Consider the following 18086-nt stretch of genomic DNA (forward strand, 5'->3'; position numbering starts at 1 on the left):
TTCCCTCTTTTGCTCAGCTTATTCCTTTTCTGAACTATTCTGGCTGCACTTGCGTGCACAGCGTCTTTTATCTTTTTGTTCCTTTTCACCCCAAGGGTTTATTTATCGACATAAAAGGGGCCGAGGGTCTTGTTTTTTCCCTTCCTTTTCTTCGCGAATGGTTCATTGTTTTGCTGTTTTGGGCTGTGCACATAATGAGGTCGCTGACTATTCACTTTGAGAGCTCGACAACAGCAAGGAATATTGATTTACTTGGACATTCGTGTGTTTTTCTTTACTTCTCGTGCACAAGAATTTAAAGTACTGGAGTTAAATTTGAAACAATTGTTTACGAGCACCCCCTTCTTTTTTTCGAGCAACAGTGGTAACCTTGAATAACTTGTGCACAAAATTATTCAGAATTGTAGATTCTAATATATGCTATAGTTCTGACTGAAATACAGATGATATGGTCACATTAAAGTGATTAAGAATGATATGCTGTAGGGCAAAAGAAAGGGTAAACGGCATCAGAGGTAAATGAAAAAAAGATAGTCACTTACCGTTCAAGGTTTATTTTGAAATTTTTACGTCGAACAACGTATCTGTACTAACTTACCAAAAAATAATGATTTTTTTTTTCTTCTCATATCGATGAAGAAGCACTTACAACTGTTCACAAATTCACGAGCACCTGAAAAACCTGAATACGCACTCCTCGAGCAACGAATCGTTCATCAAAAGTCCCAAGTTCACGATCAACACGATACCAATAAAAAATCACGCACTGGGTGTAACCCAAATTATTATTTTTTTTTTCCAACCCAAAAACACGTTAAATTTAGCGCATTGGGTCATCGCCGAGATTCACGCCTTCCCTTTTCTCTTCCTTTTTGAGGAGTCTTCGAGTCGTTCTTCTTCCCGCACCGACAAAAAAACACCCACACTCGCGCCCTATTCCATCTTCGTTTGCTCCTTTCTTCCTTTTTACCGCCTCTCTTTTTTTTCCCCCTTTCCTCTTTGCACTTGCTCTCGTTTGGATCTAACTTTGGTGCGCAAAAACAGGTTGCGAGGGGATTAATACGTCGACGTTGTATCCCACATTTTTTTCTTATCAACGAGCCGCTGAATCGAGCGAGATGATGATTATTTTTGATTTACAAGTTTTCCCTATCAGCCTCGGATGATCTGTTTCTAACGTAACTGTGAATTTTTTTTTTCTTTCCTTATACCTTGCACAAATTGCCCGCTCTAACAAGCGACGCTCGATTTTTTTCTTTTAATAATTCGAAACGTGATTAGTTCCCTTAATAATCGCACATGGCTCTCCGCCGGATTTCCCCCTTTCTCCCTCCTTTTTTTTTTTTTTCTTTAAAAACGCGTGGCTTAATAAGCGAAGAATAATGGCGTTTATTACTGCTGTTATAATTCATCAGAAATCACTTCGACGCACGGATTCGCTTTTATTAATTAATCGAACGGATGATTTATCATTTTCATTGGTAAAAAAAAAAAAAAAAAAAAAAAAAAAAGAAGAAGAAATGCACGTAATTCATGTACCGGATGATCGATCATTTCTAGGGACACTATATAATATTGTCCACCTACTCTCTTTGGTATTGCGTCGATGTATCATCGCGGAGACATCGGCTTATGACTCAAAAGTATATCGATCCCTTCGACAAAACTCTTTCCGATTTAAAGGCGAAAATTCTGAGGTAAACACATAATTACACAACGTAAATTGCGCGGAAAAAAATAAGCCATATCCTTCTCCAAACGCGAGACACACACCCGTCTTGGCACTCATTTTTTTTTTCTTCAACGAAGCGACGTATCGTGCAAAAAATACAAGGAAAAAAAATAAAAAAGAACCAACTTACGTCTCAATTTCCGAGGCATCAGCGTTGACGTTTACTCCGGAGTAAAACAAATAAAAAAAAAAAAAAAAAAAAAAAAAAAGAAGTAAGAAAAAAAAATCAGCATCAAAATAACACCCGACTTTCTCCTCCTCGCTTTTACAACACTCTGAACCGCAAGCAATCGGCGCCCTTGTCCCCTCTCCCCCTCTAATTACGTTTACGTAAGCTTCGAGGTGTGTGTGCACGACTCAAACTCCATACCTTGTACACTCGGTGCAAGGCGTATCCGTAATTTCCCTCACGCAGACTCCAAACGGTGTTTCGTTTCGTCTAATGGTCGTGTGTACCATATGTATACGGTTGAAAAAAAAGAAAAAAAAAAAAAAAAAAAAAAAAAAAAGAAAAAGACTCCATCGAAGAAGCAGGACGCACGGAGCGATATCAAGGCCAAAGAGCTGGCGAGATACATCGCTTTTGATAATCGCTTGGCGCACGTACAGACTCGTATATGATGCATTACGGGCTTCTCTCTGTTCGAGACGCGGACGGAGGAAATGACGAAGAAGAAAAAAAAGAAAGAAAACCCGCACCTCCCGATAAGCCACAAGACACGTCGAGATGCCCGCTCGTTACGTACACACGGGCTCGATGTATCGATCAATTTCACATTCATTTATGCATCTAGTCTATGACATTCGCTCTCCAACTTCATATACTTGTGTGTAGTGTGTACCCACTTTGAGCTTCCGCGTGCGTACGACGCAAAACATCACCACCCAGTCTTGAAACGTCGTGTTGGTAAAATATACCACGAGGTAAGTAAAATCAAAGGTATATATGTATACTATACGCCCGAAAATCCTCCGACTGAACAATCTCTCGGTCAGACTCCGTTCCGCGCCTCTGTATCCTTGAGCCTCGCGTTTGTTGGTGCTGCTCGGCCTTTTTTGCCCCTCCCCCCCCTGCGATGCAACGGTGGCAGCATTCCGTGGACCATACGGCCTACAGCCCGCACGGATGAGTTTTCAAGGGTCTGCGGTCCATCGAGGACCCTCTTGTGCGCGTGTGCGCATAAATATAAAATGTGGGTAGGTGTACATAATATATGTGTATACTGTACGCGATGCACATATATATAAATATCGATGATTTTCTTTCTCTGGTTAATAACCGGCTTATCGGGTCGCTTTGGAGCAGTATAGATGCACGCGTAGCATGTAATATAGGGAAGGGAGGAGTAGCGCACTTCTGTGCGTTGTACCTCATGTACGTGCGCACTCAACTATACTGTATAAATAAATATATGTGTGCATCACCATAGGAGTCGGCCTATCTGTGTGTATATATCTGTGCACAGCAACAGCAACCGGGTAAGGCAGTCTTGTCCGCGGAGGAAGTGCGTGTCGTACCTGTGGTAATGGCCCGCGGAGCGAGCGATAGAGCGAGCGTATATTATAAGGTGGAGTTCTCTCCGCGAGAGATAGAGAGAGGGAGAGGGAGGCCAGGACGCGCTGGCGAGTGAATCAAGGCCGCTGGTTTATCGCTCTTGTATAACCTTCGTCAAGGACATATGGCCGGGAGAGCGGCTGTTGGTGTGTATCTTTCTCCTCCTGGCTCTCTGCCTTTCTCCCTCCGCTGTATATATGTATGTATACATGGTCGAACGGACTCTGGCGAGGGAGAAAGAGATAATATTCCGCGCGACTCGATTATATGTGCCCAAGTTCCTTCTCTCTCTCTATCTCTCTCTCCTGCCTGTCGTGATGCACCTCGGCTGCATATATAGTCCTCCTTTTTCGCGCCACTCGTCTTCCACCTCCTCCCTTAGGTACCACTGCTATTACTCTACTACCTGTACTTCTCTACTCCAGCTGCTGGCTTCTTTTTGTTGCGTCCTTCCTTCCTCGGGAGCTCCTTCGTTGTACACTTATGTATTTATGTATACTTGTTGTGTGTGCACGTATGCTGTGCTGTTGCAGGTACACGCTCTTTTTTTTAGGCAGCTTGGAATAATTGAACGAAATGTTAATTTGTTTCCTCATCCTTTTGCTCTTATATTTGGCGCCCTTAAGTTAAGCCAGTTGATGCTGTGAATGCGTTGGTGATTTTTGGCTCGATTTTTGGGGGTGAAGTGAAGGAACACGTGGAAAGCGAGGAAAAGTATGGGCAATGTGTGATCGGTTGAGTCTCGTTGCACATTGAACGAGACAAGTGAGGAAAATTTTAAATAACTTAAGAATATCCTGGATAGCCAAACTTTTTTTTTAAATGTAATGCATGCAAGGGGATCAAATTAAATAAAATTTCCAAGCTGCATTAGAGATCGTACTGTAAAGTGGTGTTCATTCTTTTTTGTTAATCAAACGAATTTTCGATAACCGCGACGCGTGCTGACGTTATGATAGATATCTCTGGGATACGTCAATAATCTTAATGAATCATGGTGATGTACCGTAATGCACTTAAGAGCGAATACACTAAACAAGCGTCTCGGGAAACATGTATAAATTGGTTGCGGGAAAAATAAATCATCAAGACTGAAAATCTTGATATCGAAACATGTAATTAAATTACAAGAAGTTGCAGAAAAGAGAGAGAGAGAGAGAGAGAGATGTTTTAGATCTCGTGGTACATAGGGACGAGGCGATTGAAAAATGTCAAAGATTTTCCTCAATTTGTCATAGCATGCTATCACTTGAAACGTGCTCGGTATATTAAATTGATCGGCGCATTTTAGATCATAAACAGAGTAAAACGTACATTCATTCAAGTCAATGTACTATTTTATCAAACAAAAAATTTGGCAATAATGCCATTCAAAAACTCAAATATATAATAACAAATTCGAATTTAATTTTAAAAATATACATTTAAAAACCAACATTAAAAAAGTACTCGATGGTTAGACGTTGGTTGGATTGCGTGAAAAATGTTTCTTTGTTTCGTGTGAATATTATGTTGATTGCTGTTTTATGCTTCACAGGTATGCAATATATGGCTCGTTCGTTTGCTCTGTTGAAACGTAGAGAGTATCAAAAATGACCTAATGCTCCAATATTTTAATTTAGTCCTTCTGATGGTTTCAGATTGATATAGGATAAAAAAAAAATTGCTTTCACAGCCACACAAGAGCACTTTTATGGAGGTTCTTTTGTAAAAAAAAAAAAAAAAAAAAAAAAAAAAAAGAAAAGGAGTATGATACGAATTACGTGTAATATTAAAATTCGGGAAAACCGTGGACCATTCAATAGTTTTACGAAAGGGTAACCAAGTCTGTCGATGATTCAAGTTTCACGTGACTTTTCACGGCCAAAGTTCCGACACGCCACGTAAAAATTCATTCGCTGAAACTCATTAAAATCTATCCAACGAAATGATATTTGCCAACGAAGGCAAAAGTTACAAAACCACAACGCGTGCTGTACGTAATGACCATCATCAAACAGCATATCGGCCACTTCTTAAGGAAAGGCAATGAGAGCTATACACATAGCTCCCGAGCCGGCACACTCGAGCGGCCAACTAGCGCGATTTCACAAACGCTTACACTTTATTTCGTCAGATAATTAAACGAATCATAATTTTCCTCGACGCAGCGGGTAAAACGCTCGTGCGGACACTCCACCTCGTGCGTCGCGTCCTCAAGAGGAGGAGGAAAGTTTTACATCCTCGGGACGATATCATTGGGGCACTTGGAAGAGGCGGACGTAAATATAAACGCAATTTTTGTACTCCACATTGCGGGACTCACCGCGTGTATTTCTCCTCTTGTACGCTCTCTAAACTGTTCAAGCGCGTTGGGGGACTTACCGTTTTGATCTTTGGGAAAAAAAAAAATCGCTCTGCTAAACCCAGGCTTATACTCTCTGATAAAATCAGCGCTCTCTCGGCAAGTATGCGCATTAATTAACCATTTTTCTCGGCGATTTCATCGAGTCGAACTACTGGCTATAGGAGAAAGAAGAAAAAGACAAAATGATCCCCGATCAGCGCTGTAATTATCGTCATTGGCAAAAAGTGGCTTTCATCCCGCTCGAGTGTACACGTGGCAGAGACAAAGAGAGGAGCTTCGCCGGAGAAAGAAAAAAGGAAGGGCCCGCGAAAAATAATTAATCCACGCCGGAAGTAACACATCAGGCGGCCTGTCGGCCCGATAACGATCCGGCGAGTGCTCTCTTTTCCCCCGCGAAAAAAACGCCCAAATGGATACGCTCGGGCGTCTCGTGATTTTTCCAAGCTAGGAGACACAAAAAAAGTCACGGGCATCAGACCCGAGACAGTCCAGGGCGCGAGTCCCGATTGGCATATCTATACTTGTAACTTCGCAGGTGGCGGTGGCCAGTCCGTTTAAACTTTTATCCCAACAGCCCATATACACGTACAGATACTATCTCCTCAGCTTCGATTCTCGCGCACCTTTTTAATCCCGATGGCCATGCACGGCCGTCGTTGCTGGAAAATGCGCGCACGCGCTTATCAGAGCAAGAGAGAGAGCCCCTCCGCGCGCACTCGGAGGCGCGGCTGATTTCTCTCTCGCCCCGACCATTATCGGCTCCTCCCCTTTTAACACACATAGGAGGGAACGGGAGCTCTATTTTTTTTTTTTTTTTTTTTTTTTTTTTTTTTTTTTTTTTTTTTTTTTTTTTTTTTTTTTTTTTTTTCGTTCCGTGCACGAAAGATGAGATGACGGAGAAGGGGGTGTAGAAGGGGAGTGGAGTATATGTGTGCACGGTTTATCTCGATTCGAAGCCCAGTCGGGCGTACTGCCGGGCGGTATAATCTGTACAGTATACGGACACTGGTTGGAGCTAACGCGTTACTTACGCGCCGGAGTTGCGCTGTGGCGATATGCCAGCGGATCCTGCGACGTATCGAGGAGATGATGCATGGAGGAGTGCGTCGTAGGGGCTACGTATAGGCTGACCTTCAAATTTAAAGGTTTTGCCCGCGAATGCATAATTGTAAGAAAAATAAAAAGGGGCTTTTAATACATTGTTTTTACGTGAAATACTCCGGAATGCGTAGCGATTATCCTACAGGACTAATCGATGTATCATGTTCGATGGAATGTCTGTCAAGAAATTAATGTGAATCATTCACCGAGGGAAAAAAAGACCACGGTAAGTTTTACCACGAAACTACGGTAACATTTAAATGATACACCGGCTACCAGGTAACTTTTACCGTAAATTCGCGGTAAACGTTACTGTACTTTTCTTCTTCTCGTCTTCAATGAAAAAAAAAAAACAAAAAAAGAAAAAAAATCAATGCGATTAGCGAGTGTGCACATTATCATCATTGACAGAAGGACCTGACACATGGTTGCATTAAAAAAATGCACCCCTTGGTCAATTAACGTGGACGTCATCCCTCCCTCGGTCCGCCACTCGCATTAATAACGTTGCATTAGCCGAGATGATAAATATCGCGGGCGCATCCGGTGCCGCTGCAGTCACTGCGATGGGAGATAGAGAACTCGAAAGTAAGCTCTACCTCCCGATAAACAAGAAGATGAAGAAGAAGAAAAAAGTACCACACGGGATTGACTCTCGAGAAGCAGCACTCGCGTTATCGTTATCGAAAGGCAAAACCCGTGTAACCACCCGTGAGGAAAATTTGCCTTTCGTATACGTATGAGGATCAGGAAAAACCGCCAGGTGTGCGCGTGCCGAGGGTCGTTTTTCTCCTGCTCCTCTTATTTTCCCTTCTCACCTGGCTGACCGCTCGTCTTTTCCTTTTGCGCTGTTTTCTACACACACACACACACACACACACACACACACACACACACACACACACACACACACACACATACACACACATATATATATATATATATATATATATATATATATATATATATATATATATATATATATATATATATATATATATATATATAACATATAACCTGTATATAAACGTGACGGCCTACAGCGTCCAGGTAATTGCGTACAGACGAGCGCCGGCGTCGTTGCGTGCGTGCCCCGGTTAATGAAGCCACGTTTTTCCTCCCCTGTGCACAGCTCAAGAACCGCGGATCGAGGATCCCCTCCCTCGTCGCCGGTTTTTCACGCGAACCCAAGGAGCACGGACAAATCAGATACAGATAGGCGCGAGCGGACGTTATCCGTCTCACTCCTGGTTTTTTTTTTTTTTCCCGCGAGGGATGAGGAAGATCTTTCCGTGTGTTTTCCCGACTCGGCCGGCTCCAACGGACGCCATTAAGATAAGGAGAGCAGGGGGAGGTTTTTCCAATTTCGTTTAATTGCTTGATAAACCGTCCCGCGTCTCTCATTTTTCCGGAGACGAATACCCGTACACTTATATGACGGACACGGCCGCGATCATCGGCTCTTTCTAATCGTCGAGTGGGTACAAACCGCCGCGGCCCCGTGTAATTGTATCTCGGCCTTTTTGTATTTACGCTCGCGTTTTTAATTTGATTGTTTTGATCAGGAGCAATTAGTACATGTATATATACGCCACCGGGTGTGATTATTGAAGTATTATCGACAAACGCCTATCGACTTTGGTATACTCGAGGTCAAGCTTTTTTCGCGCTTTTACATCTCGTGAGAAACTTACTTTGTCGAGGGTAATTTGGGCAAAAAAAAGAAGGAAACACTATCAATGGGTCCGCGAAATCGGACGAGAATTCGATAACTCGTTTCGACGACTGATACTGTTGTAGAGCAGAGAGGAGGGAGGGAGGGGCCCTTCGGTTGGACATTTTGAACTCCACGCTCGTTTCTGCGTCGTATTTTTCTAGGAAAAAAAAAAAAATAATAATAATTCGGATAATTGCTACCGGAATTCCCTCGCCCCGCCGTGTGCGAATAATTATCCCCGTCGTAAACGCGGCGCTCGAGAAATTCGAGGCGCGAGAGAGCCATCAGATAAGACGCGCGCGTGGGGGTGGGAAAAAACGCGGAAGCTTGATTTTTTTTCAATGGGCGAGGGTGCTTGAAAAATCGCGTTGCGGGGGAGGGTTGCCGTCGCTCGCGCTGAGGTACGTCTATTGAACGACGGGGATAAATTTCTGCCGGAGGGAGGAACCGGGAAATCGAAAAGTGGAACGGGAAACCTCCCTTGGTTGTTAAATTTTTTGGGGAGAAAATTAGTCCGACTACAGTTTTCATTTAAACATATGTATATTGACTGTTTGAGTGATGTTTACCTATTTACAGTAAATGAGAAATGTTCGCTTCAAACAAGTAGTTTTTTTTTGTATTTGACGAGTGAAGGATTTACACGAAATTTCCCTACTTTTTCTTGCAAAATTTCCCCACTCCCTTGCAATGCCAACAAAAAATTATCGCTCAATTTCACCTTACACTTCCTAACAATAGTTAATAAGTTTCTCAATAACCGAGTGATCACCGTGGTGATAATATTACCTTTTTGTACTCCTCTGCAGAGAAATGAACAACAAACAAAATCACAGCAGTATTCTGCGAGACGATTTCTCAAATGCGTGCACACCTCCCCTCGCCCCTTTTGTACAACTCTTTTTTTTCGTCGCTTTTCCAGTCTTTCGTTCGACTAAATGCATGGCATCTCTCAGTCGCGTCTTTTGTCCCTTCCTATTTGCGATCCCAGCCGTGCGCGTTGATGCACGAGAGAGCGCGCATTTGTCCCGATCGGTTCAACCCCCGAAAGGGGAGGTTCGACATAAACGGATCCCAAGTGCTTTTTACTTTTTAAAATAGAGAGGATTTTAAAAAATTCCCTCAGTACCAACTGCATGGACAGGCCAGATAAATTAGATACGTGTCCCGTGTCGTACAATCATTTTACGGAGAGTCATCGAATGGGCTATAACCATGTCTGATTGTGATGGTCCGGCTGTACCGTTGGTCTGTCTGTCAATTATTTGCAAATTTTCTTCATATCATCAGTGAAAGAATAAATTGTGGAAATATTTCATTACATACAATCAAAACTATTGTTGGAATTCGCCTTATTTCCAGGGGTTTACTCGTGTACTGTACATATTTAAATGAATGAAACTTATGATAAACATAACATCTCGCAAAACAACAAAAATCAAGCATAAATTAATCATACTCAACTATTTTATTTTACAAGATATGGTAAACAAAATAATAAAAATTATGTAACCTGATGAGGCTGGTAATCATTATTTTTATGCATATTTGAGTGATTTGATGTAGTTGTTTGCTGTCTTTCAGGCATACACAAATATATGTTATTGTACATATGACACAACTCGTGATTTGAACCAGGCTCCGCTAACTGAACCACCCCAGTTACCTGACGGTGTACAGCGGAAAACTCGTATTGAAAAAACTTTTTTTGCAATACACGTAAATCTTACATTTCTCACATTTCCTCGTACTTATTGTGCTCTTGTCAATGAAACCGTACCAACTTATTTTTCGATTAGTACTCGAGCATTTTACGGTTTGTCGCGTTACGGAACACGGAGACTGAGGGCAAAAACCACTGAAAAATCCAAAAAACGAAGGGGGGCTGTAATGCCCTCACTTCCTTCAAAGAGCAAAAAAAAATCTGAAAAAATCTCGAGAGGAAAAGGTGATATAAAGTATAGGAAAAGCTCTGACGATTCGTTCACTCTTTCTCTGAAACGCAGGAATCGGTGGTTTTCCTCGTGGTTGTTTTTTGTTTTTGTCACCCACGACATTTTATAATTTCAAAAAAAAAAAAAAAAAACAGAGCTGTCTGCAATTACAGGTAAATTTCTGCAATTGGCAATCGTTGGTGGAGGTTTTTTTTTCTTTTCCATATCGATCTCAAGTCCTTACTGCACCAATCGGGGACAAACGCGACACGTACAGACGTGCCACGAAGGCTCGACGAAGCGGAAAAGCTCGAGCAACTCGAGCGGGGTGGAGCTAATTAACCAGCCAAGTCGAGTTTGCGCGAGTTTCGTCTGTAAACATATATGAGCAATCGCAGGTATAGGCAAACCTTCTCAAAAACTGAAAAGAGTACACCCCATGAGAATCGGAAAAAGCAATCGATCGTAGCTCGACTGCCGATTTTGCAAAAAAAACAAAAACAAAAAAAAAACAAAGCTGCTCGCACGTATATACATTTTCATCCACATTTCTCTCGGCGATGATACACGCTCACCTGTACAGGGCACGGTAAGCGATGCCACGGCGCAGCCTCGCGAAACAAGGATAACAAAAAATGAGCGGCGCAAAACGAGTCCGGGCAAAAAGAAGAGGAAGGTAAGAAGCGACGGTGGTGGTGGTGGTGGGGCGCTCTAAACGAGATCAGGTATGCAGAATCGGTAGCCGCTCCTCGAACCTACCCTCTCCCGTTGCCTTCCCGCCGCAACAGAGCTCCTCCTCGCGAAGCTAATTCCGCAGGCGGCGCGTGCATAATCGCCACACTCGGTCGCTCTCTCTCTCTCTCTCTGCTTCAATAGCTTGGCTTATGTGTATATACCTGACGCGATTTTTCGATCGGCTCCAAGTGCACGCGCGTACAAACTCAACGGGCTGTACAGATACATCTGCCCTCTCTCTTTTCTTTCCTCATCTCCACGCAGTAGGTATACATACTGAAGGAGTTGGGCTGTTCACTAGAAGGAGACGATGTTCATGAAACGACGATGAGGATGAAGCGATATGACCACGGAGCAATCAAGTCGTATATCGAGAGATTAGAGGAGGATATTAATTTATGTTTGCTCGTATAGCTGCCAGGTGATCTACGGGGCACGATGATCCAACGCAATTTCGGTGAAGTAACGATCCGCGAGAGCGAACGAAAAAAAAGAACATCAGCAATTAAGCGGTAGAAAAGGCCCATAACAGCAAAATTACAAGATCGAGGGATCGATGAAAAAAAAAAAAAAAAATGTACATGTACACACACAGGGGGGGGGCAAGAGGAGCACATCCGGAGGAGCAAACTGGCTACTGACATGTACCATACACACACCTTCATCTATAATAATACTCACAACCATTACTACATACAAGTATACGCTATGCGCAGCAGCATCCATGGGCGTGTATGTACATACATGTGTGTGCACTCGATTCCAGAAGGAGCGCCATAACTCATGAGCCTCCCCCTCCGTGCAGCAATCCTCTCTCTCTCTCTGCGTACACCACGAGGAGAGAGAATTTGCTCGGTCTTTCGCATTTCCCCGCCCTCCTCGGCTCCCCCCGTATATCTCCTTCTTCTGCATGCGCTATCTATCCATCTTAAAAGCGAGAGAAGATGGGCGCAATGCTACTACTGCCTTGGTGGAGGTCAGGCTTTTCCGTGACGCAGCTCGTGTTCGTATACAACGCCCTCGGCAGAGATACTTTTTGTTGTTTTTTTTTCGCGGTATCCAAAACCGGAAGGCTATATCTGAACATTGTGTGAGTACACCGTTTGAGGGAGTCGATCAAGATCATAACTTGACTGTTGCTCGGGGGCTACGTATAGGTGATCATCGCAATTGCACAAATATGTATGGTAGAATACATTTTTCACCCAATGTAATTTTATTTGCAAGAGGTTCCCCTATATACTCTTATTGGCACGAGTGATAATAACAATGCGTGCTCTCTCTCTTTTTGGGTCAGGCGTGTTTCTTCCACCCTCCCCTCTCGTGTGTACACACACAGAGTAATGTATAAGCGTGGGGGGCAAAGTTATTCATGACCTTGGCTGCATGCTGCTCTTTGGCATGTAAGTTCCTTTTTGTTCTTAGGACTCGTTAAATGTGATCTCGTTGAGTGAAAAACAAACAATTATGAGACTCGGGACTTTTTTTTTCCTTCTCTACGTATCGAGCAAAAGCTCGTTCGATCTCATCTCAATCATCCCAATTTTGATACTCGTCCAAAATCTTAAGAGATGAAAAAACACCCCTCGATGTGGACGCGAAAATCGCCAAAAAACTCCGTATACTATAACGCCTCCTCCCGAACCACATATAATCCTCGCAAAGAGTATAATATTATAGCCCCGAGTCCTAAGCTACGAGCCAATCGAGTGGCTCGATGCACCTTACAACTAACCAACCATCTGCACACACGGACGCATATATAATATATGCCATGCAGCTCGAAGAGATCAGACGAGAGATCGGTGGGGCACACGGCAACAGGAGAAGCATAACGAGGGGAGGAGCAAATCTGAAGTGGAAAAAAAAAAAAAAAAAAAAAAAAAAGAGGAACAAACACGACGTGGCAGAGCAATTCTGTATCTGCTCGCAGGTGTGTAAGTAGTGTAAGTATACTCCGAAGGCAACGGGGAAGCAGTAGCCATATCCTCCCGATAAGAACGAGTGGGAGGGGGAGGGGGTAGAACGCACGTGCGTATTTGTACGTGAATATATATGTAAATGCAAGCAACGTGTGCACACGTATATATGTATGTTGGTAAAAAGCTGCAGAAATAGCACGAGGAGAAGAAGCTAGGAGGCGGAGGAATGATTGAGAGAAAGGGCGTCGGCCGGCCTAGCAAAGCGCCACTCGGTCAAGCTCACTGCCATCATCGTAGTCGTTGGCTCCTGTATACCTATACTGTACATATATAGCAAACTGACTGGCTGACTATACACAAGCTATAGATGCTGCGTGTTCCATCGCTTTCTTTTCGCTTGGCAATCCATACGTTATACATATATATATATACATATACGCGGGTACAAAGGCTTGCACTGCCCTTTCCTTTGCTCTACACACGTATACAGGGTACATCATAAGAAGTCCCACCCCTGTTCCTTTCTGTACCGCCAAGCGGTAGCAGCATCTCTCTCCATTCCACCACATACAGCTGTCTCCCTCTTTCGTATCTGCTGCTGCTGCTGGTAGGTACTCCTCTTTTTCTCTCCCTCGACCTCCGGATCCGTGCAGGTCCGAGCTTTTTTGCTCGCTACCGCTGCACCGTCCTCCCTTCCTCCTCTCCCATCCATCTTTCTCCCCGGCTCGCTCGTTTCTTTCTCTCTCTCTCTCTCTCTCTCTCCCGGCTCTTACGATTTGTATCATTCTCGCACCTTTTTCACGCCCTCCTCCGCCACCAATCGGTCCCTACATACACGACTAGCTGCACCACCATCACCGTGTTCTATACTGTACTGCTTCCGTTTTTTTTTTTTTTCCTGCCCCACCCGTGATGCTGTACCATGTTATTTTAAGCATCGTTCATTTGCATGTAAAGCTACCCCTTTTTTGTTTCTTCTTCTCACACGTGTATTTTTTTTATCATTCGCTCGATTATGGAACGGAACAATCATATGGAATAAAGAGTTGATTACGATGACATCGGTCGAGCGTATACACAATGGCATCGAATAAAGTTGTATCCTCCTCCTCCTTGTATAATGTATGTATTTCTGTCGCCGCTACTTTTTGCCCCGCGCCCCCCTTTATTCCCCCTCCTTTACCGCGGGAGAGAATATCCGTCTTGGCCACACCGCACTCTTTCTCTCTCTCGCTTCATTCACCGTTCTCCTTCGCGTTTTTCTTCCTTCCTTTCCTCCCGCCTGCGAAGAAGACGCTCTCCTGTCCCATCTCTCGTTTTATTCCGCCCTTTTTTTTCCTTATTCACACCGTCGATACACTGTTTGCCTCTCTCTCTCTCTCTCTCTCGTCTTTCCGACCGATGCTACAGTATATCCGTCTTTTTCTTCTTCTTTCTCGTCTCTCTGCTCCTACAACGGTGTCTCACACCTTCCTCCTCCTCCCCTTATTTTTCACTCTCTCTTTCCCTCTCTTGATGCTTCTGTTCTTTCAACCCAGCGTGTACTTTGTTTTTTCAACGTAACGGTACACACATTCCCATATATATATATATATATATATATATATATATATATATATATATGCACATACAAACAAAAATAGCTGTCTCCTATGTGCACATGTATATGATTATACGCGCAATTGAAAGAGCAGATTAGGAGCTTTCGCTCCCGGCGAATCTGATGGCCGATCGGTTTATCGTCGTCCTTTTATGTAAACTTTGAAAGGACTTGCCGTACTACTTATTAGCTCACGCTCGAGTATAACGTAAAAGTCGCCACGCGGTTCGAGTGCATTAGCTTATCGCCAAGATTGATTTCTAGGCTGCGTATGTATACGTAAACGTGTACAAGTAACATAATCCATCGGCTGGCAAAGATCAATTAAAAGTTCAACGATACAACGATACAACCGTACGAAAGAGTCCTGCAATTTTGCGATAAAAACCAAAGAGCACGTACGAACCACCCCCCCCCTTCTTTCGGTGTATAGGTATACACGAGAGTCCTTGTATATATCGTTTGCAGCGCGGAAAAAAAAATCAATTTTCGATTCCGCACGCATATACGTGGCAGAGGCCCGGCCGCATCCATCTCTCTCTAGCTTCTCCGTGTATGGTATACATTTTTTCCTTTTTCATCTCAGTTGCACCCTTCTTTTCGCTCGTCCGGTGCAACATGTACATACACACACACAGAGAGAGATAGCTTTGTATATACATGCAGCACCGGACCTCCGCTCGGCTGCCATTCGCCGCGGCCTCTCTCTCTCTCTCCTTCCCTTTCGCATGTGCTACCCCATCCATCCATACACACGTCTCCCCCCACCCTCCCTTCCTCTTCCGTGCACTTTGCCTATCCATCTCTCTTAATCCTTCTCTCGTCCTTTCTCTCTATGTATCCGCGACGTCGGGCGCTACGGCTTTTTGCGTCCGTGTTCCTATATACGCGTACGTGAGTTCGCCGCATTGCATCTCATTCGCGTGTATACACACGCGTCTCCCCGTAGGGCTCGGCGAGCATTTTTGCTCGAAGGAATTTTCGGCCGCGCCGCTCTCCCTTCCTCCTCGCTGTACGCGGGCTCGCTCCGTCTTTATTTTATTTCTTTGCTGTCCAGCCTTTGTGCGACGTATCAGCGAGGGCCCAGGCTATCGTGCAAGTTCGACCGATCCTATGACGCGAGGGCGATATTATTGATGGGCCCGCGGTTACGTATATCCTTTCGGGGAGAGGCCCAACACCACCGATTTCTCTTTCGAATCGATTTTTCGTCCTTGCATGTATATTTGCCTATTAATCCTTCCGCTGCGGGTCTCTTTGCAAAACGGGGCGATCGGGAAAATTGAAATTTCGAGGGCGCGGAACGAAGGGAGCACGCTGCTGCCTTCTTTTTTTTTTTTTAATTAATAATGTAATGGGATACACGGTGAATTTGCATATTAATCATGGCAGTCTGGCGAAACTCAATGCGGGGACTCGAGAGATATCTGCGGTAGTATATTACACGCGTAAGAGTCGTGTACACATATACAGGGACGATGACGAGACACTTACTTATCACACCTGCATCGCGCGAATACGGGATTATATACGTCTCTCCTTTGTGCTCATTGCGACGACGCATTGTGCCTTTTGTACCATCAGATAGGTATCTCGTAGCGTTTAGAAAGTCATGTATGCACGTTTATAGGCTCAAAGAGAAACGAAAAAACATATTGCAAATGGCCTCGGGCTACTGCATAGCGGTGCTGTTGCGTGAATGAATGGCCATACTTGTAATCATTCACCATTTGGAATGAATTTCGTGAAAATTTTTTCTCTTCTCTATATTCAAAATTAAATTGGGGTTTGAGGGGGAAAAACCTTTTTTTTTTTTTTTTTAGCTAGGCCTCGTCTGACCATACTCGACTGGTTCTACTGATGATTGTATAAACTCAACGCTCTTTGGAGCATTGTTTTAAAAATCAAGCATGAGGAATATAAAAATCATTTGCACACATGGATTATTTAATTGTATAAGTAAAACTTACGTAGTGTGAGGTAAGCCTTGACGAGAAGATCGTAATGCATCTGGGCTTCAGTTATGTCCAATTGCGTTCACGAATCTACGACACCTGAAACAAAGTAATAACAAAACGACCATCTAAATTACATCGTACTCTTCATATGGCTAACCATAATCTTATCATTTCATAAATATGTATATACAACAAAATTTTCGACACTAAAGTTCTAATGCATAAAATTTTCTATGCATCTAAGAGAGCGACATTTGCTATCCGTCAATCGTCGGGCGCACAATAGGCAGCCGTATAATTTTCCAATATCATATTCTAAGCCCACGATAGACACGCCAACTGCCCGTCTTATAATTGTCACAGGCTGCACAACCCAAAGTCGCGTGTACAAAAAAAAGTAGTCCTCGATCACGTCTGATTTTCATACAATGTCCCAACAACTCCGGGCCCATTGATACCCACGTTCCCTCTCGCGTGCGCAGCCCCGCCTCTTCTCCATACAAACCCATTTTTTTTTTCTCCTCTGGACTGGCGCACGTGTAGGTACTCTGAAAACGGCACGCGGAGGCTTAGGAAGAAAACCATATAAATAATAATGATGATAACAACAAACGAGCGATCGGAGAGCAGTAATAAGCGCTCGGTAACAAGTTCTGTATAACCGAGAAAACGTACGTGTATACGCACGCTCTCCCCTGCTTTCTCGGCCTCGCGGCTAATTATCGGCTCTCCCGCGAGAAGGATAGCTCCCACTTTGTAACTAAATCTTTTTTTTTTTTTTTTTTTTTTACTCCTTGCTTTTCCTGCATACGGGGGCACATATATCTTGTATACAGCTTGATGGTCGAGTCTAATGAGGAAGGATGTAGGTGATAAATAAACGCTTCATTCCGAGCGACTTTTGAGCCTCGATGACTGCTTTGGATTTTCCAAAGGCAGCTTGCTCCTTTTTATTTTCGGCTGGTGCTATTTTTCAGGCACGAGACGAAGCGATAATTTGGATGCAAAGCTATACATTTGACATCGTTCGTCAATCGATACAACATTCATCGAAGATATGAAAGTAGTTTATGTAAAAAAATGTTTATGAAAGAAATAAAATATAAACTACACAAATGGAAGACAAGGAAAAAAAAGTGGTGCAAACTAAACGAAAAACGAGATCATCGCTCGTGAATGGAGGGGGAACCAAGAGAGCCACTTGGCACGAGGTGCCCGAGTTTGGGTAATCACTCGAAGAAAAAAAAAAAAAAAAAAAAAAAAAGAAGAACAAGGGAAGAAGGGAAGAAGAAACGAAGGAGCCCCTAACGAAGTTCAACACGTTCCTCAATGCGCGGCTACTACTTCATTGCGCGAGGAGAGCCGCAAAATAAGGGAGAAAAGAAAAGAAAAGGCCCCGCGAGGGGGGGGGGGCTAATAAAAAAGGAGGAGAAAAAAAAAGTCGCACGCTCGCGAGGGACAGTAGACGGATGAAAAAAAAAAAAA

At 43.6% G+C, this 18086-nt stretch overlaps 1 protein-coding gene across 2 annotated transcripts in view; it reads right to left on the reverse strand.

Moving 5' to 3' along the window:
• The window catches only part of LOC106642944 (uncharacterized), a 102092-nt gene that overhangs the window by 64676 nt on the left and 19330 nt on the right, over nt 1–18086 (reverse strand). For both annotated transcript variants that reach the window (XM_014357879.2, XM_014357878.2), the window contains one exon: nt 16614–16697. In XM_014357879.2, the coding sequence (XP_014213365.2) occupies nt 16614–16653 (40 nt within the window). In that variant the 5' untranslated portion in view covers nt 16654–16697. The remainder of the gene's footprint in view (nt 1–16613; nt 16698–18086) is intronic.

This window comes from Copidosoma floridanum, unplaced genomic scaffold, assembly GCF_036245765.1.
Source record: "Copidosoma floridanum isolate Cflo_tuat_1 unplaced genomic scaffold, Cflo_Japanese_pri ptg000001l, whole genome shotgun sequence".
Lineage (NCBI taxonomy): Eukaryota > Metazoa > Arthropoda > Insecta > Hymenoptera > Encyrtidae > Copidosoma > Copidosoma floridanum.